Genomic DNA, 21,387 nt, shown 5'->3' with positions numbered 1-21,387 from the left:
ACTGTCTGCTCAAAACGGGTTACAGGAGTGCACAACGAACTGCACACCTGTGATCCATAGAAGAAGTACAGCCAAACTAGCTTTGGCTGTACTCCTTTAAGGGTTTGGTTAAGCATAAGAGCCAGGTCGGGAGAGGTTAGGTGTTGGGGCAGGTTACGTGGTAAAGACTCCTTTTAGGGGTCAATTTAGGTATGAAGGGGGTTGCTAGGGGGTGTTTTAGTGTTGGGGATATTTTACAGCATATGTGTTATGGTCACTTGTTCTAAAGCCAAGATTCTTATGCCAAAACCTGAAGCACCACTAGTGTGTAGATATTTAGGTTAATATTTAGGCTATGGGTTACACTAAAGTTCACAGTGTTTGAGTTTTGGGTTCAGGGTAATGGTACCTTACTTAGTTACCATTCCTTTAAGGTGGAATCATTTACTTTTTGGATCTAATTAGTTTTTTTGGGTTGAAATACTGGTATTGGTTGCATCCCCAATGTACCATTCTCAGTAATGCTAATAGCATTGTAAATATTAAAACAGTTGTAAAGATTATTTTTTCCCAAAAATAATAAACGTGTTACACTTAGCTGCTCTGTGCACACAGTGGTCCCAAACCTCCTCTTTTGGGGTCTCTCGCCAGCAATCTTGGCTCCTCCTCTTATACAAGTCCCCCCATAACAATCCGCTTGCTATGGGGCACTCACGTGGGTTCTATCCCGAGCTTGGCTGAGTAAATCCATAGACATACACAATGTGGCTCAGCCCTGCTCCCTTCTTACAGGATTTGACTCACTGCAGCAGGAGCCATTTCCTGCTGCTGCCAAGTTTCTTGTGAGAAGAGAGGGGAGAAGAGCTGCTATAGACAGGCACAGCATTGCATTGAGATCGGTCTCAGGAAATTGTTTAAGGGGGGCTGGGGGGAGCAGCTTGGGAAAGGTTTTGTACCTTAATGCAGAGAGTGCATTAAGGTAAAAAAATGTTTGCCTTTACAACCACTTTAACTTAATAATGAACAATCTAGTCCTAAAACAAATGGTTGTTCAAAAACACTATAGAGAAAAACTATTCCTGGGCCAAAGGATAATGCTGAGAATGTATAGAGGCAAATTTTCAACTTCTCTGGTGGCAATAAATAGGCAGTATTGTAATATGAAAGCAATGAATGAACTATTGCTAATGAACCTGACAGTATGACTGCAATGAGTGTTGCCTGACAATTGCATTTTCAAAAATGATATTTCAGATAACGTACAGTAACATTATTCAATGCAAATGTCAGCCTGGATCTATCTACTCACCATTTGCCTGAAAGCATTTTCCAGTGCACCAATTACAAGACTTTCAGGAAATACTTGTTTTTCAAGGTGGAAACGTAATGCAGTCTCTAGAGGGGGTTCTGTTTTCTCCTGAGTCGGTGTATTTGAAGCACTCTCACTCCTTGTGTCACTTTCTAGACACAGAGGAGCAGCAATTGTAGGTTGTTGGAGAATATGCACAAGGTCTCTTAGCTGATCACGAATGTGAAGGTGAAGAAGCCTTGATGCTGTCAAAGAGCATCCATATCCTGCGTGACCATCAAAAAGTCCCCAGTAATAGAAAGATAATCCATTGCTGATCTAAAGTATGCAAACACAAAAGAAATGAATTAACAAGGCATGTAGAAATATACCCTTATAATATATTTGACCCAAGCTGAGTGAAAATACATACTCAGGAGGTTTACTTCAGTGAAATGTACAAGTTAAATCAATAGAAGATTCGGGAGATAAAGTCAGTTGCATTTACAGTATCTTGAAAAAGTATTCACACCCTTTGAAACTTTCTACATTTTTTCATGTTACAGACAAAAACATAAATGTATTTTATTGGGATTTTATGTGATAGACCAACACAAAGTGGCACATAATTAAGAAGTGATAGGAAATGATAAATGTTTTTCAAACTTTTTTACAAATAAATACATGAAAAGTGTGGCATGCATTTGTATTCAGCCCCCCTGAGTCAATACTTTGTAGAACCACCTTTCGCTGCAATTACAGCTGCAAGTCTTTTTGGAGATGTCTCTACCAGCTTTGCACATCTAGAGAGTCACATTTTTGCACATTCTTCTTTGCAAAATAGCCTAAGCTCTGTCAGATTGGATGGAGAGCGTCTGTGAACAGCAATTTTCAAGCCTTGCCACAGATTCTCAATTGGATTTAGGTCTGGACTTTGACTGGGCCATTTTAACACATGAATATGCTTTGATCTAAACCATTCTATTGTAGCTCTGGCTGTATGTTTAGGGTCATTGTTCTGCTGGAAGGTAAACCTACGCCCCAGTCTCAATTCTTTTTCAGACTCTAATGCCCTGTACACATGACCGGTTTTGCAGTCGGAATAAACTCTGAAGGTTTTTCAGATGGAACTCCGACGGAATTCCATTCAAGCGGTCTTGCCTACACATGGTCAAACCAAAGTCCGACCAAAGTCCGACCGTCAAGAACGCTGTGACGTACAACACGTACAACAGGACTAGAAAAAGGAAGTTCAATAGCCAGTAGCCAATAGCTTCCGTCTCGTACTTGCTTCAGAGCATGCGTCATTTTTGGTCCGTCGGAACAGCATACAGACGAGTGGTTTTCCCGATAGGAATTGGTTTGGTGAAATATTTAGAACATGTTCTATTTCTAGGTCCGTCAGAATTTTCTAAAAAAAAAAGTCAGATGAGGCATACACACGATCGGAATATACGATGAATAGCTTCCGTCTGACTTTTTCTGTTGGACATTCCGCTCTTGTGTGTACATGGCATAACAGGTTTTCTTCTAAGATTGCCCTGTATTTTGCTCCATCCATCTTTCCATCAACTCTGACCAGCTTCCCTGTCCCTGCTGAAGAAAAGCATCCCCACAACATGATGCTTCCACCACCATATTTCACGGTGGGGTTGGTGTGTTCAGGGTGATGTGCAGTGTTTTGCTTTTAGGCCACAAAGTTCAATTTTGGTCTTCTCTGACCAGAGCACCTTCTTCCATATGTTTGCTGTTTACCACACATGGCTTCTTGCAAACTGCAAATGGGACTTCTTATGGCTTTCTTTCGACAATGGCTTTTTTTCTTGCCACTCTTCCACAAAGGCCAGATTTGTGGCGTGCACGACTAATAGTTGCCCTATGGACAGATTCTCCCACCTGAGCTGTGGATCTCTGCAGCTCCTCCAGAGTTACCATGGGCCTCTTGGCTACTTCTCTGATTATTGCTTTCCTTGCCCGGTCTTTCGGTTTAGGTGGACGGTCATGTCTTGGTAGGTTTGCAGTTTTGTCATACTCTTTCTATTTTCAGATGATGGATTGAACAGTGCTCCGTGAGATGTTCAAAGCTTGGGATATATTTTTTTTTTATAACCTAACCCTGCTTGAAACTTCTCCACAACTTTATCCCTGTCTTGTCTGGTGTGTTCCTTGGCCTTCATGATGCTGTTTGTTCACGAAGGTTCTCTAACAAACCTCTGAGGGCTTCAAAGAACAGCTATATTTATACTGAAATTAAATTACACACAGGTGGACTCTATTTACTAAATAGGTGACTTCTGAAGGCAATTGGTTCCACTAGATTTTAGTTAGGGGTATCAGAGTAAAGGGGGCTGAATACAAATGCATGCCACACTTTTCAGATATTTATTTATAAAACATTTGGAAAATCATTTATCATTTCCCTTCCACATTATGTGATGCTTTGTGCTGGTCTATCACATAAAATCCCAATAAAATACATTTACATTTTTGACAAAAACATGACAAGATTTGGAAAATGTCAAGGGGTATGAATACTTTTTCAAGGCACTGTATGTGCATATCTTGACTTTTCGAGTAAAAGTCAAGCTTATACCCACCCCTGCTTTCAAAGCCTCCTATTGGTTACCTTAGTGATGGATAGCTTCACTGGCCACTTTGGATGCCAAGGATGTGGAACAGGCTGAGCCAAATGCAACTTTTACGTGAAATGTGTGTACATGTTTAGCTGCCCACATTTCTACCTATGTTTAAGATGTGATTTTCAGTAAAAGTGGTTGTAAACCCCATTCATGAAATCTGACCTAGGCACACATATCTGTATTTTTTACTTACCTCTCTCCAAAGCTCTGAGTGCTGTATGTCTCTGCCGCTCCATTCCTCTGTTATCAGCATGAAAACTTCTGACAAGTTCTCCGACACAGGAGATAAAAGCAGGTGGAAATTTGTGTTGGGGAGGTTGCTTAAAGACAGATAAGCAGAGAGCTTATCTATTCATAGTACAGCTCTGCAAGTTTATTCAGCCCTCTGCCTATGTGGAGTGGGGGTGTGTGCCTTTCCCCAATCAGCTTACACAGTGTATGCCCAGACTCCACACCCACTGCTGAAACAGGAAGTAAAATTTCAAACACGATGTGAACTTTCCAAAGAATGTAGAAAGCTGAAGACAGCAGATATATATGTAAAACTTATGTAGGAGGATTTGACTCATCTCTGTTTATATGAGGCTGTTCACTTCACTGGGTATATGTGAGGGTTTACATCCACCTTAGGCATACAGAACAACATCAGTCTATCTACTAATTGTTGATATTGGTTTAAATGAATACACAAATTAATGCAGCACAGTATTAATTAATAAACTATTACATTCTTTTAAATGCAAGCAGTGTAAGCACCTGATCTTTACATGTGTCAGCCCCTTTTGTAGCCCCTGTGCAAGAGTTTTTAGACTAGGAGCCGGAAAAACAGTACAAGGAGCCTGTGTGTGTCAGTTGTGTTGCTGAACGAATGTATTGGGTGGGGCCGTACACATGACGTCACCACTCACACCGGCTGATCCCTGAGCTGTGGTTTTTGTATTCGCTAAGACTGTTTTAATCCACTGTGTAAGTGTCTTTGCTTAAATAAATTTGATATTTTATACGATACTGCACTATGGTGGTTCCTTCCATGTTTTACCCATATACACATCCTGGAGCAAGAGAGATGCCATTAGCAGAAACTGAGTTTTATGGCTGCGGGGCAGCAATGCAAATATTGGTCTCTTATTGGGATCCAACAATCCGGTAAGGAGCGTGTTGATCCTTTTGGTGTAGCTGCTCTGAGGCACCTTTTTTTTTCTCTTCCTGTGTCAGTTTGTGTGTGCACCAGTTCCAGGAATAATCACCCCTGCGATAGTTTACTGCACTGATTGCATACATTATTTGGACTTTATTTTTTTCAGATCTTTTATTTAAAGAAACATGAGAACACGAGACACAACATCTTAGATTACATAAAAATAGCATAAAGGCATCAGGTAAGGTAAATAAACACATTCTATTATGTTCGGAACAGATGAATTGGTTCCCAAGAAGCATAATGTAATAGGCTTACATATCACTCTTAACCTGTAGGAACCTCCTTATAGCGGTTTTGGAGAGCTATAGTTATAAGCCCTTAACGCTAAATTACCACAAGTCTATTCCATTGCCTTTTAATTTGCAGTAATAAGTGGTCGCGTGAGCTCCGTCTCAGCCTTTTCTAATTGTCTAAAACAGTACTAGAAACCATTTCTGGAGAAATTGTCCAAAAATCTTGAAACAAAATGGGTGAGTGAAAAAAGAGCAATAGAAAGACTGAGAGGGTCAAATGGCCTGGGTGGGGGTCTAGGGTAAGGGATAGAGAGGGAGAGAAAGGGCAAGAAGGGGAGGGGGGATAAGTAGGGTTACAGAGGAGGTGATGAATGTGCGTCTCCCCGATAACTTTACAAGCAGGGAGGGTCGATAGTTAGGATCGAGAAGCGGCTGTCTGCCATCTTCTATCTTACAGGTGCACTGATGTTGTATGTCGCTCTCAAACAGGGCCTGCCCTTCATCAGAGTTTCCACGTCTTAGTATATCGTTCTCTTTGATTGCGGGATGTGAGGATAAGATCCTCCATTTTGTTAATTTCCTCCACTTTTTTAAGCCACAGTCCTATGGATGGAGGTTGTGTGGATTTCCAGCATAAGGGGATTCATGCTTTGGCCGTGTCCAGGAGATAGCGAACTATTGATTTTTTATAGACTCTTTGCGGTATGTTGGATGCATTAAGCAGAAAGAAAGCTGGATCTTCTGGTATAGGGCGCTCGGTAAACTTTTGTGTTGCATGGCAGATCGTTCTCCAGAAGTGATCTAGTTTCGGGCAGGACCAGAATATGTGAAGTATTGTACCTTACTCTCTCTGGCATCTCCAGCAACAGTCTGAGGATGAGGGTAAACATTTCTGTAGTTTCGCGGGGGGTATTATACCATCTGGTGAAGATTTAAAAATTAGTCTCCTGTATCTTTGTGCATACGGAGGATTTATATGTAAAGTGGAGAGTGTTTTGTCTTTGCTGTGGGAAAAGCATACTCCTGATTTCCTTCTACAAAATGTTAAAGCATTTCAGTTGATATCCCTCAGGAAGTGTAATTAGCAATTGGTACGTGGCCGATAGAGTGTGGGATAGGGCACCTTCCCCCGAGCAGTAAGTCTCAAGAGTGGTAAGTATTTGGTTGAAGGTGTCCTGGGGGGGGGGTGGGGGTGGACAGAGGTTTGACTAAGTTGAATGGCCCTCCAATAGTCTAGTCGAAATGTTCCTTCTGGGTTCATAAGCTCAGAAAGGGATGGCCATCTATTTGGACTTCATTTATGTTTCTTTTATAATATTAATTGAAGCACTTTTTTTGCACTTTTCCAGCGAATGCACTTTTTTTTAAAAATTATGTGCTGCACTTTTCATTGATTACACATGTTAAAATATGTATTTAAAGAGATAGTGCACTTATGTTGCCCTACTTTATGGAGACTGATATTGTGGGGCAGCAATGTGTTATTTCTACATTGTAACAGGATTTTTTGTATTAATTGTATATTAATTTGCACATGCACTTTAACTTAAAAACTTGTGTATAAGCATTTTAAGGGATAGCACACCCATTATTGGTATGTTTTTTCTATGTGTACACTTGATAACAAGGTGGTTGCGGTGCAGCAGTTCTTTACCTATTTTTCACTAAGCGCAGGATTATTTGTGTGTTTTATTAAAGGGACATGTTGATAGGTGAGGAGAACAGAGTGAAAGAGCTGCTGATTTTTTTTTCTTCTACTGTTCAGTAACAGACTGGGGGAAGAACAAGACCTGAAGGTGTTACTAAACTGCAGCAGAAAAAAAAAAAATCAGGTATTCTGTCCTGCTAGATAGGGCTTCTCTTTGTGGCAGAGCTGCATTAATCTCAGGACTGGATTAACACATGTAGCACTACCCCCCAAAGCAGATGCTTGGTAGTTTGGGTCCTCTGTTGTTTTCTTCGACTATATGAATAACCGCAGCCCCTCTGACTTGGCTCTAGTGCCCCCATAGGAAGCCGCTGGCTGTGGGGGCACTCAATAGGAGGGAGGGGCCAGGAGAAGCAAAGGGGCCGAGAAGAGGAGGATCCAGGCTGCTCTGTGCAAAACCAACTGCACAGAGGAGGCAAGTATGACATGTTTGTTAATATTTTTTTTTTCATCGAGACTTTACATCACTTTAAAGTGGTTGTAAACCCACAAAAAAAAACAAAAACAAAAAAAACTGCAAGACAAAAGGCATAATGAGCTAGTATGCATAGCATACTAGCTCATTATGAGATACTTGCCTTACATCGAAGGCCTGCAGCAGTCCCCGTACACCGTTGGGGCCATCAACATCGCTCCCGGAGCTATTTCCGGGAGCGATTGGCCGGAGCCGCGGTGACGTCACTCCCACGTCACTAACTGAAGCAATGGCACGAAATACAATTTAGAGGTGTATTTTTGGCTTCAGGACCAGTTCACACTACAATTTTTGTGTTCCGGATGTGCTTTTGCATGTGTGTTCTTGATGTGTTCCGGGGCGTTTTTTCCCCCTCCTTTTTCCTTCATCTCAGTTCAGGACATGTGCAGTCCGGTGCATTTTTGATGCATTCCAGTGTGTTTTATATGCGTTTTATTGCGCTCCACATGCGGTTCATACAGAAAAAATGTAGCATATTCCATTTTTGTTGACTGCAGTGGAGTGAACTGCACTGGTGTGAACTAGGGTCATTGGAATACATAGAAAAAACACTGAACATGCATTTTTAATGCAGATTAAAAACACACTGGATTGCATATGGTGTGAACCAGCCCTTGAAGGGATTTATAAAAAAGGTTGAGAATTTTGATCTATGAAAAAAATGCAAGAAATAAGGTACAGAAGGGATATGGATGTCCAGTTATGTCGGTCATCAGATACCCAGCTTTTAACTGTATGTGTTCTGCTTTGTACCTATCAGCAATTTTAATCAAGATATATTTGGTATTTAAAAGCTTAAATCCTTGAGAGTTCAGCCATATAATTTATGTTTGCAACATACCTTAGTATCTGTATGCATATCAGAGTTCTCCGATTCATTGCATTTGCTATTTAATCCACTGTCTCTTTCTTCTACAGTCACAAATTCGCAACAAGCCTGGTCTTCATTGTGTTGACTCTTCCCAGCATTAATCACTCTATATAAGGGAAATAGAAAATGGAAAAAAAAATCAAGAGTAAAGCATTTTACAATAAACTGACACCAGCAGGTATAGATATATACCCCACATTACTCCATGCTATAGATTCATCTATCCTGGACACCTGGAGATTCTCATCTGCCCCTGGTACCACGACTTACATATGGAGTACGTGCCCTCTCATTCTCCCTTTCTTGGATAAAATACTTGGGATAAATCATAAACTAGCAGGTGACAAGATCAAAAACAGCCCCCAACTGATTAATCTCTCTTTGGTGCCTGGGAAAAATCAATTCTTAACTTAGCACTGTCCGTCATTGCCAGATATTGACGTAAACTGAACAATCCCTGAGAACTGAATGCCATATGTGACCTGGAGAAAATGGTCGCTTGGGTAAATGACCTGGACGATATGGTCTCACTTCAGATATTCATCAGACTTTATCTCATATCTGTAAAACTCTCCTGTGGGAGGTCTTTATGTACCTAAAGCCTATGTAGCATCCAGGAAGACCATGGGTTTCTGCATTGGCTCACCCCCTCCTCTTTCTCTTTATTTTTTCTTCATTTCCTACCTCCCCCTCCCTATTCCTGCCCTGCTATCCCCTTTCTCCTCCTTCTCCTTTCCCGATCTTCATGCTATCGCAGGGGACAACAATTGGAGTGCTTTTATGTGCAACTTTATAGATGTAAATCATTCTCTGGGTGGTTCCTTCCCTCATAATTAATTCATATATTTTATTTCCTGATCACTGGTATATTGACTGTTCGTAAACTAATGCACATCTGTACTATGTACATGCTTAACTTTCCGTTAATCTTCTGTGAAAGTTGAAGTTTTGCTAGTGTTTACTACTGTCCATGTTAAGAGTAACCATATTTTTCCAATATGCCTGTCTGTACCCATCAGTATAACAGATTAATCTTATGTATGTTTTGTGACATGCAAGTAGATCATTCCTCGAAAAAATAATGAAATAGAGATTAATCATAAACTGACACCAGCAAAATATTAGGAATCATTTAGATTTGTGAACCCTTCAATATATCTGTAGGAAGTAGGCCATAGATGGGTGAAAGGGGGCCTCAGTGGCAGGACTAATTAAACAAATTAATCACAGAAAATCAGTGTACTTGTGGCAATAGGGCATAATCATCACTGTAGTTTTAACGATTGCAGAGGTAGCTGCCAACACTGATCCTTTACCACCTGTGACATTTCAATCAAGAAGAGCTGACATCAGATCTACAGGATGAGACTTTAGAACAACCTTTTTTTGACAGGGGTGCTGTGGCACCCTGGGTTGCATTCTGGGTTCTTCAGGAGTGCCTTGGCAAAATGCCTAAAAATTGCCTCAAATTGCCCAAAAAGTGTTATCAAGCCAAAAGGTAGATCAAGTCTGCCTTTGTTGTTACACAAAGACACAAGCTTTTATTGTGCAGCATTACAACCTTGGGGAAATGTGTGGGCCAACTACAGGGAATGATGAGGAGGACATCAGATGCCTGAGGATGTCCTTGTTTGCCCCTCCCCTGTCCCTACCAATCAGCACTGGGGTCACATTAGCTGGATGAGGGAGAGAAACTGATGGAGAAGAGAAACAATTGAATACTAGTCAGCACCAGTGTGCAAAATGATATACTGTATGCTTTGTAAGAATAAATCACCTGTAGTGTTGGGTGTTCTACATTTTGGAATAAGGTGCCTCAAGATAATGCAGAATTTTAAAGGGTGCCTTGACTGAAAAAAGGTTGGGAAACACTGCTTTAAAATCATTGTTGCTAATCACAGATCCACATTGCAGGCTGTGCAGTAAGGAGAATATGTTTAGTTATTAGTATAGACGGATTGCCCTTTGAGCTTCTGTGAGTACACCCCTCACATTTTTGTAAATATTTTATTATATCTTTTCATGTGACAACAATGAAGAAATTACACTTTGCTACAATGTAAAGTAGTGAGTGTACAGCTTGTATAACAGTGTAAATTTGCTGTCCCCTCAAAATAACTCAACACACAGCCATTAAAGAGGAAGTAAACCCTGATGGGTGTTACTTCCTCTTTGTTTCCCTGCAAAGGTAAAGCATAATGGGCTACTATGCATCGCATAGTAGCCCATTATGTGACACTTACCTGCAGGAGAAGCCCACAATGTCCCCATCTTCCTCGCTAGTAGCGAGCGTTCATTCTTCACCCCCCTTCTTTCCGGGGCTGAGAACTCTGGCTCCGTGACTGGCTGGAGTCGCATGACATCACTCCCGTGCATGTGCGCGGGAGCCGCCTTTAATGGCATGACCCGAGCTAGAAACGGCACAGCGTGCCCTTGCTAACTCCGGCGCATGCGCAGAAGAAATTGCCCTGCGGCGATTTGCAAATATCTCCTAGACCGTGCAGGTCTGGGAGATATTTCAAGCACCTACAGGTAAGCCTTAATCTAGGCTTACCTGTAGGTTAAAGTGGTTGTAAAGGGTTTACAACCACTTTAATGTCTAAACCGCTGGCAACAAACGTGAGTACACCCCCAAGTGAAAATGTCCAAATTATGGAGGTGACCATAATCTCTGGACAGACTGGGTCTAAGGATGTATGTCAATGCACACAGCGGTGTTTGAAACAGAACATTTCTAGATGTTCCCTGAAAAACATTCAAGTTCCACTTTAACTTTTTTTGCCGCTGCCGAAGCTAGGCTTACCTCAGCAGCAGATAGTATAATTACAGTTGGGAGTATTTGTGTGCTTGCCAAGCCCACTGTCAGCTGTCGGCTTTCTGATGGAGGTGATTTTCAGCCACCCAACCACTTCCACACTCACCCAAACATACCGCCTGTCATAAATCCTGGTCTCGATTATCCCAGCTGCAGGTCCAGGACAGCCATTGCAGGTGTCACTGGATAGAGCAGAAGGAGCATAATGTGCTTCTGTTCATTGACCTTCCCAGAAGCGACAAGTATTACATCACTTCTGGGCTCAGAGTTGTCATTCCTTGGCTGCTGTCACTGGGGATGAAGATGATCAAACATGATCTGTGCATGATCAGCTTTACTGGGGTCCATAACACAGATAGCAAGTAATTGAGCTGCAAGTTTGAAAATTACTTAATAAGCTATTGCTAGGCTTGTCAGGCTTCACAAGTTTGTTGCACAATTGCAGCAAGTCCGCATTGCAGGACTCCAGATCAACTTTCTTTGCAAACATTCTGCAAGTTCTGGTTCAGTTATGTTGTGCAATAGTCATCCCACCACAGGGGGTCACTGTGGCTGAATTTTCATGGTATAGATCTGCAGAGCTCTTGCTGTAGACTCACCACTGCAACTTTACTCTTCCTAGAGTCTTGCCTTGCAAATTTGCTACAAATTGGAAAAGTGTAAACTAGGACTTGTGCTTCAAGTGCTCTGCGAGTGTACAACTTGCCAGTGAAAATGTGCAGGAAGTTAACAAGACTTACAATTCAACACTGCCTCAAGGTTGTGGCAAGTTATCCTTGCTATCTGGGCCTCAACTGACCACTATTCTTTTTCACCAGAAACTGACAAAGTCACACACACACAAAAAAAAGACAAAACTAATAAATAGTAACAATGAAAAAAACGTGTCTGGTTTAGCTACGTACAAAAAAATGTGCTATACATTACATATAGACCAACATGTCGGGTTAGAGAAATAATTCTGGGCCATCACTCAAAGTTAACTGTAAACTAATGAACTGTAAAGGGCTTTTAAAGCATCACCTATGGACAATTTTAGGTAGCGAAGGTTTGTCACATCTCACCGGCTTACACTATTTTAAGGTTTGACATGTTGGGTATCTATTTACTCTAAATAACATCTTTGTTTATATTTTACTATAATGATATACATACCCAGATAGCAAGGATAACTTGCCACAGATAATGTTTGCATAGAAAGTTGATCTGGAGTCCTGCAATGTGGACTTGCTGCAATTGTGCAACAAACTTGTGAAGCCTGGCAAGTCTAGCAATAGTTTTCAAGTGATTTTCAAACTTGCAGCTCAATTGCTTGCTATCTGGTTATATATAACATTTTTAATATCCCTAAAATTTCCCGAACATTAACTTTAGTTTATTTCTTACTTAAAATACGGGTTTATTAAACAGTTGAGCTAATATCGCTAATATGGTGTGACATTGAAAAAAATTTCATCTAATGGGGCGTACACACGGTCGGACTTTTCGGCTACAAAAGTCCGACAGCCCGTCCGACAAACTTTCGACCGACTTTTGGCAGACTTTCTAACGAACGGACTTGCCTACATACGATCACACAAAAGTCCGACGGATTCGTACGTGATAAGGAAGTTGATAGCCAGTAGCCAATAGCTGCCCTAGCGTGGGTTTTTGTCAGTCGGACTAGCATACAGACGAGCGGATTTCTGGGTCGGGCAGAGTTACGACGTAAAGATTTGAAGCATGTTCCAAATCTAAAGTCCATCAGATTTGCGGCTGGAAAAGTCCGCTGAAAGTCCGGGGAAGCCCACACACGATCGGATTGTCCGCCGGACTTGGTCCGTCGGCGTCCGTCGGACTTTTATAGCCGAAAAGTCAGACCGTGTGTACGCGGCATAACAGTATTTCATTCTCAAGGGTCTTTGCTTTTGCAAAGTATGTGTACATATAACACTTATTTGCCTCCTCCCCCCTCTGCTGCCACATTTGGCACCTTTTGGAAGGGGGGGGGGGGGAACGGGTACCTGGTTTTGACACAGGTACATTATGGGTTTAATGATACTTAATGGTTAGCTCTTCTGCCTTTAGGCACTAGGATCCCTGAATCAAATCCTGATCTGCATGGAGTTTGCATGCTCTCCCTGTGCTGGAGTGGGTTTCCTCTGGATATTCCGCTTTTTTTCCCACACTCCAAAGGCATGTTGGTAGGTTGTCTCCTGTTTAAATTGTTTGTGTATATACAGTGTATGCATATGAGGTAGGGACCTTAGATTGGAAGCTCCTTGAGGGCAGAGACTAATGTGAATGTACATTTTGTAAAGAGCTGAGTAAACTGTCGGTGCTATATAAATACACAAATGATATGGTGATTCTGCATACTACAACCAAAGAGCAGGGAAGTTAATAATTACAGGAACATGTTCTACTAAAAAAAAATCCCGGGCCTCCTAGCTCAGAGTCACAAGACTGTATGTGTAATACCGAGTACAGCTACATGTTGCTTCCCTTCTACCCACAAAGGAAGTCTGATGGGCCTTGCTTTCAGATAGAAAGTTTACTACTGCAGCTCTATAGTGTGATGACTGTTTTTTTCCTAACCTAAACATTTTTCTGAAAGTATTTCTATTTGACTATTTTACTATCAGCTTACTAGATGTTAGGAACCTCAAATTCTCCTTCAGTTGATCCACAGGTAAAAAAAAAAATTATATTATTTCAAATGATATAAATACCCAGCTCATCCTTGATAAGACACAGTAGTTGATGTAATACGATTTAACCCTAGGTTCACACCTATGCGTTTTTTAGTGTGTTTTGCAGTTTGCAGAAATGTACTACAGTCAATTTAACATGGTTTCCTATAGTACATGTTCACATCTATACGCCCGGCAGGTCAGGAAAGGGAGGGAACGAACCATACCAGGCCACATGCTGATGACTCATTGGTTGTTAACCTCCTTGGCGGTATGATTATTTCAGATTTTTGCGTCTCAAAGCAGTACAATTATTTTGCATAGAAATTTGGCGTTTTATATTGTAGGTCTGTAATTCTTAGCAATAACACACTTAGATCTGTCCACCAAGAGTCTAGTAGATATCCCGGGTATCACAAAATCATAAATTATAATATAATAAATAAATATAATTAAAAAAAATAATAATATAAATAATAATAAAATAAATGTCCCCACAATTCACTAGTGCTCAATTCTGCAAGTGTTCTAATTTACTATCGCTGTTTTCTAGCTGGTCTAAAGCCACTTTTGACGCAAAGGGACACTTTTTGGTTGCTATGGACAATCTCAAGTTTCCAGGCTGAAAGAACAGTATATATCATATAAAACTGCATCCAGGGCATTGGACAAAGCACTGAGGACAAAAGGAATGTGAAATTATTTCATACAGTACTGTAATCTGTAAGATTACAGTACTGTATGTGCTATGAATTTTACATTTTTTTGAATTTGCCACCAGGCTCCGCCCCCGTGCATCGCGCCGCTTGCAGGGAATGGAGCCTGGCACAGAGAGGCTTCGGGCAGAGGACGGAGCCCGCAGACACCGCGGGGGAGACATCGCAGGATCCTGGGGACAAGGTAAGAAACCTGCACCAGGATCCTGAGATGTAATCCCGAGTGTGGCTCGGGGTTACCGCTAATGGTGCTGAAATTTAACCCTGAGCCACACTCGGGAACACCGTCAGGGAGGCTACGAACGCAGTAGCCAGCTTCCCAGCCCGTTCCTTAACAACCAGCCATACACAGTTTGTTAAAAAGAAAAAACAAATAATGTTCAAATAATGTAAAACGCGCCTGAAAACTGCATCAATCACAAATGCATAGATGTGAACCTAGGGTAAATGTGTCCATTTTTAGGCACTTTCAGCAACTGATTAAAAAATAGAGAAGCTGCAAAGGGATTTTCAATCTTTGCCTATGTTCCCGTTTACTTTGGTGCCACGATCATTGCCCCAGATTTCCTGTTTCAGGGTGGCTCCTTTCTTTGGCAGCATCCTAGAAGCCACCCTTGCATGCAGGGACTAGAGTTGTGTATCTCTACATTGTGCATCAATAGAACCATACAGCCCCATAGCCTAAGATGGCAAGGCACTTCTCTGCTTCTTTCTCCCTCTCCCTTCTCCAAACTAACAGACTGACTGGAGATTGTACTGTTCACTGTTAAGGCGACACCATATTCTGGTTATAAAGAAAATATATTCAATTTAAAAAGGGTAACTCCACTTTTGTAACTCCACTGGTAACAGGCCAGTGAGGGGTTAAAGTGGTTGTAAACTCTCACATATACCCAGCATAATGACTGTTTGTCTGCAGCCCTCTCCTCTCCAGAGCTCTTTAAAGCTAACACATCAAATGCTATTTCTGAGCCTCCAGCAGGCAGGGATGGGAATCTGTTGTCACACAATGCACCACACAGAGCAGGGGGTGAGATATGAGTTGAGAGAATGGACCCTCCCTACACAGTATCATAGGGTAACATGAACAGCTGAGGTTGTCAATCACCTGCTTAGTGTGTGTGTGGGGGAGGGGGTTTGGGGGGAAGGGTCCTCTCCTGGGATTGCCCGATATGTCAGAAGTGACTCATGCAGATAGCAGAGGAAGGTGACAGCAGACAGGATTCACAATTGGTGCTTTGAGCTTTGAATAGAGGCCGTTACACACTATAGAAGGATATGCTTTGTTCATTTTATATTTTAGTAAAGTAGTGTAAAGTAGTGAGGGTACAGCTTGTATAACCATGTAAATTTGCTGTCCCCTCAAAATAACTCAACACACAGCCATTAATGTCTAAACCGCTGGCAACAAAAATGAATACACCCCTAAGTGAAAATCTCCAAATTGGGCCCAGTTAGCTATTTTTTCTCCCCGGTGTCATGTGACTTGTTAGTGTTACAAGGTCTCAGGTGTGAATGGGGAGCAGGTGTGTTAAATTTGGTGTTATCGCTCTCACTCTCTCTTACTGGTCACTGGAAGTTCAACATGGCACCCCTCCTTTCGGAGACTGGGCCACATAGCAGTATTCCAACAAGATAAAGACCCTAAACACACCTCCAAGATGACCACCACCTTGCTAAAGAAGCTGAGGGTAAAGGTGATGGACTGGCCAAGCATGTCTCTAGACCTAAACTCTATTGAGCATCTGTGGGGCATCCTCACACGGAAGGTGGAGGAGCGCAAGGTCTCTAACATCCACCAGCTCTGTGATTGCGTCATGAAGGAGTAGAAGGGGACTCCAGTGGCAACCTGTGAAGCTCTGGTGAACTCCATGCCCAAGAGAGTTAAGGCAGTGCTGGAAAATAATGGTGGCCACCTGGACATCTGTCTGGGTGGACATGTGTTGTATTTCCCGGGCTACTAGGCCGGAGTTTGGGCCTATCCCAGGCACATCTGGCTGCTAGACTGTCTGAATGCCTATCCAGAAGCAAGAGATCAGCACAGGGTTGGGATTGCGGCTTGCAGTCCAACCAGAAGTAAAGGTTCTGCCGGCTGTAGAACCTGTCGTGGTTGTAGGTAGACGGGAAGCTGTCGCCACTAAAGGACCAACCACCTTATTACCAGGGACCACAGTGAGTAGCTGAAGCGAGTCCTGGAGCAGTATTCTCACCAACTGGGGACGGTGAAGAATCGGGAAACTTCAGCGGGTATCAAGCCAGGGACCGAGCAGGCCAGTGGGGTGAAGCTTGAAAAATATTTAGCACCCTCTACCAAAAGGTAGGTGCTAGTAAGGGTTATTTTACTAGGTTGTTCAGCACATGCAAATTTAGGGAGGCTTATGCTGCAAGCTCTCCTCCCCTTTCAGGGAGAATGTTCTGGAAGAGAGGCTGGGCCTAGAGCTGGAGTGGCAGGCAGCACATGTGGAAGCCCTGACCAATCCCTAACTGGTGTTGGCAGGGGGCAGGCCTCCTATATGAGCTGAGGTCACATGCTGCTGGGGAGAAGTCGGCTGGGTGAAGTGAGGAATGGAGTGCTAGACAGCCGCAGGAGAACACCCCCCTCTGGGGGGGTGTATTGATTGCAGGAGGAGGCCCGGGGACAGAACTGTGAGGGAACATCGCCTCTACACGGTCATTGGCAATGTCTCTGTCACTACACGGTCGGTGGCAGGGAACTCCAGGAGCAGAGGGGCAGGAGAAGCTGTCAGAACACACAGTCCGAACAAGTTCCTCATCAAGGACTCAGGGCTGGAAGGTCGGTGAGTGTTGCCACAGTGGATGACTGGAGGTGCCAGGGAATCTGTGAGGGAACTCTGCTTCTACATGGTCACTAGCAGAGTCTTTATCATGCACACGGTGGATGGTGAAGAGTCCTGGATCGGAGAAGAGACTGTGGGGATCTGTGTCAAATCAGTGTGGCCTGGCTGGGAGCAGTAGTCCATTTCCTAGAAGATAGACTTTAACCTACTAGGCCTCCAGGGAGAGGTTCTGTAAGCCTTAGGCCTAGTAGCAGCGAGTCACCAGAGCCAGTAGAGGGGCTTATGCAGAGTGAGTTCATACTACCCAATAGAAGAGGATGTGTCATACTTCAATTAGCAACTACAAGTTGGTGCAGGAGGAAACAAGTCTGTACAGGAGGAAGCAAGTTTGGACAGGAGGTGAAGAGATCTAAGACCATTGCTTTTACATGGTCAAAAGTGATGTTTCTGAAACTCACACGGTGACGGATGGAGAACTCTTAGGAACAGCCTGGCGGACAAGATGGGTGAACTAGAGATACTGTTATACGAGGAGGATTTGGATTTTGTGGGAATTTCAGAGACCTGGTTCAACAGCTCTCATGATTGGCTGGCAAACATTCAAGGGTATACCCTTTATCGCAAGGTTAGAGAGGGTAAAAAGGGAGAGGGGTATCCCTATACATCAAGAATAATGTACACATGAATGTGAGAGATGACATCACTAAGGGAGCTAGGGAGGAGGTGGAATCCTTATGGGTGAAGGGATAAAGCTAAGGGGAAAATAATACTGGGAGTATGCTATAGGCCCCCTAACCTGAGGGAGGAAGGGGAGACGGACCTCCTATCACAGTTTGGATTAACAGCAAGGATGGGAAGTGTTATAATAATGGGGGATTTAAACTATCCAGACATAGACTGGACAGAGGGAACCGCACATTCATCTAAGGCTCGCCAGTTCCTAAATGTCTTGCAAGACAATTTTATGGGTCCGATGGTAGACGCACCAACTAGAAATACAGCGTTACTGGATCTACTGATTACCAACAATACAGAACAGATCACGGATGTGGAAATATGAGGCAATTTAGGTAACAGCGATCACAGGTCAATTGGCTTCAGTATAAATTACACAAATAGGAAACATAAGGGGAATACAAAGACACTGAATTTCAAAAGAGCCAACTTCCCTAGACTATGAGCTTTGCTAGAAAGCATACTTGGGATAAAATCTTAGGAACAAAGAACACAGAGGAGAGATGGGTTTGCTTTAAGAGCAGATTAAATAAGGGCATTAGCCAATGCATCCCATTTGGTAATAAATTTAAAAGAGCGAACAAAAGTCCAGGATGGCTTAACTCCAATGTAAAAATGCATATAAAAGCAAAGGAGAAGGCCTTCAAAAAATACGAGGTTGAGGGATCATCATCAGCATTCAGACTTTATAAAGAATGCAACAAGAAATGTAAGGGTGCAATAAGGACGGCTAAGATAGAACATGAAAGACACATAGCGGAGGAGAGCAAAAAACATCCCAAGAAATTCTTTCTTTAAGTAAGTAAAAAGTAAAAAAGGGAGGACAGACCACATTGGCCTCATAAAGAATGAGGAAGGACATCTGGTTACAAAGGATGGGGAGATGGCGAAGGTATTGAATTTATTCTTCTCCTCAGTCTTCATGAGGGAATCGGGGGGCTTCAGTAACCAAAACTGCAATGTTTATCCTCATGACACATCACAGGAATCACCTCCATGGTTAACAGAGGACAGGATTAAAATTAGACTTGGGAAACTTAACATTAATAAATCACCGGGACCAGATGGCTTGCACCTTAGGGGACTTAGGGGACTCAGTCAAGTAATTGCCAGACCATTGTTCCTAATTTTTACTGACAGTCTACTGACTGGAATGGTACCAGCTGATTGGAGAAAAGCCAATGTAGCACCAATATTTAAAAAGGGCTCAAAATACATCCCTGGGAATTACAGACCAGTTAGCCTAACATCAATAGTATGTAAACTCTGGGAGGGGATAATAAGGGACTATATACAAGATTTTAGTAATGAGAACGGTATTATTAGCAGTAATCAGCATGGATTCATGAAGAATCGTTCTTGCCAAACTAATCTATTAACCTTCTATGAGGACGTGAGTTGCCAGCTAGATAAAGGAAGGCCCGTAGATGTGGTGTATCTGGATTTTGCAAAAGCATTTGACACAGTTCCCCATAAACGTTTACTGTACAAAATAAGGTCCATGGGCATGGACCATAGGGTGAGTACATGGATTGAAAACCGGCTACAAGGGCCAGTTGAGAGGGTGGTGATAAATGGGAAGTACTCGGAATGGTCAGGGGTGGGTAGTGGGGTCCCCCAGGGTTTTGTGTTGGGACCAATCCTATTTAATTTTTCATAAACGACCTGGAGGATGGGGTAAACAGTTCAATCTCTGTATTTGCGGACGATACTAAGCTAAGCAGGGCAATAACTTCTTCGCAGGATGTGGAAACCTTGTAAAAAGATCGGAACAAATTAATGGGGTGGGCAACTACATGACAAATGAGGTTCAATGTAGAAAAATGTAAAATAATGCATTTGGGTGGCAAAAATAGGAATGCAAACTATACACTGCTGGGAGAACCTCTGGGGGAATCTAGGATGGAAAAGGACCTGGGGGTCCTAGTAGATGATAGGCTCAGCAATGGCATGCAATGTCAAGCTTCTGCTAACAAAGCAAACAGAATATTGGCATGCATTAAAAAGGGGATCAACTCCAGAGATAAAACGATAATTCTCCCGCTCTACAAGACTCTGGTCCGGCCGCACCTAGAGTATGCTGTCCAGTTCTGGGCACCAGTCCTCAGGAAGGATGTACTGGAAATGGAGCGAGTACAAAGAAGGGCAACGAGGCTAATAAAGGGTCTGGAGGATATTAGTTACGAGGAAAGGTTGCGAGCACTGAACTTATTCTCTCTGGAGAAGAGACGCTTGAGAGGGGATATGATTTCAATATACAAATACCGTACTGGTGACCCCACAATAGGGATAAAACTTTTTCGCAGAAGGGAGTTTAACAAGACTCGTGGCCACTCATTAAAATTAGAAGAAAAGAGGTTTAACCTTAAACTACGTTGAGGGTTCTTTACTGTAAGAGCGGCAAGGATGTGGAATTCCCTTCCACAGGCGGTGGTCTTAGCGGGCAGCATCAATAGTTTCAAGAAACTATTAGATAAGCACCTGAACGACCGCAACATACAGGGATATACAATGTATTACTGACATATAATCACACACATGGGTTGGACTTGATGGACGTGTGTCTTTTTTCAACCTCACCTACTATGTAACTATATAGGTAACTATGTAACAGTAGTCTGAATGGAGATTCAGAGGGATTAACAGTCTGCATGAAGATGCAGGGAGCAACAGGAGAAGATTTATACTTAGTCAAACATGCACATTCAATCTTCAGGCTTTAACTTTGTTCAAAGTGTATTGAATTCTTTAAATATGATGGCAATGACTAATTCTATGGGCATCCCATATCCCTATCCCAGTTGTACCTCCCAATAACACAACAAAAACAAAGCTTGCAAAAGACTGTTCATTGTCTCTGGAAAGGATTCATGAAGTCTGGAATTGGGGTGATTTGGCGGATTGTTTGTCAGTAGTGCTAACACCATGGCTACAGTATCTTGAGTGCCAAGCTAGGGACCCAGCGGAGAAACAGGGGTAACGCTTGAGGAAGATACTACCGTGAAGATTGGAGGAGCTCAAGGGATTCAGTGGCAGTGAATCAACTTGTCCAGTGAGAGACTGGGAGCTCAGTGATTTGAAGAACTATAAGAAGTGATTGTAGTGAAAGTGAAACAATGGTTACACTTTGTGTTAGAAACTGTTAAAGACTGTTGCCATAGGTGACAGCATTTATACACCTGCAGATGTGGCATCTTGCTGGATGCCTTTCCCTGCATGCCTGACTCCTGTTGAAGTCTCATAGTCTGACATTTAAC

The 21,387-nt window shown here is 42.5% G+C and overlaps 1 protein-coding gene across 1 annotated transcript in view; it reads right to left on the bottom strand.

The window, feature by feature from the left end:
- Positions 1-21,387, bottom strand: part of LOC141128435 (protein phosphatase 1H-like) — a 111,363-nt gene that overhangs the window by 57,845 nt on the left and 32,131 nt on the right. Inside the window, exons 3-4 of the mRNA XM_073615721.1 lie at positions 8,365-8,500; positions 1,289-1,606 (exon numbers count right to left, since the gene is read on the bottom strand). Of these exons, the coding sequence (XP_073471822.1) occupies positions 1,289-1,606; positions 8,365-8,500 (454 nt within the window). The remainder of the gene's footprint in view (positions 1-1,288; positions 1,607-8,364; positions 8,501-21,387) is intronic.

This window comes from Aquarana catesbeiana, linkage group LG02 (genome assembly GCF_042186555.1).
Source record: "Aquarana catesbeiana isolate 2022-GZ linkage group LG02, ASM4218655v1, whole genome shotgun sequence".
In the NCBI taxonomy this organism is placed as follows: Eukaryota; Metazoa; Chordata; class Amphibia; order Anura; family Ranidae; genus Aquarana; species Aquarana catesbeiana.
Note: the sequence above shows the minus strand (reverse complement) of the source record. Positions and strands in the feature narration are given on the sequence as shown.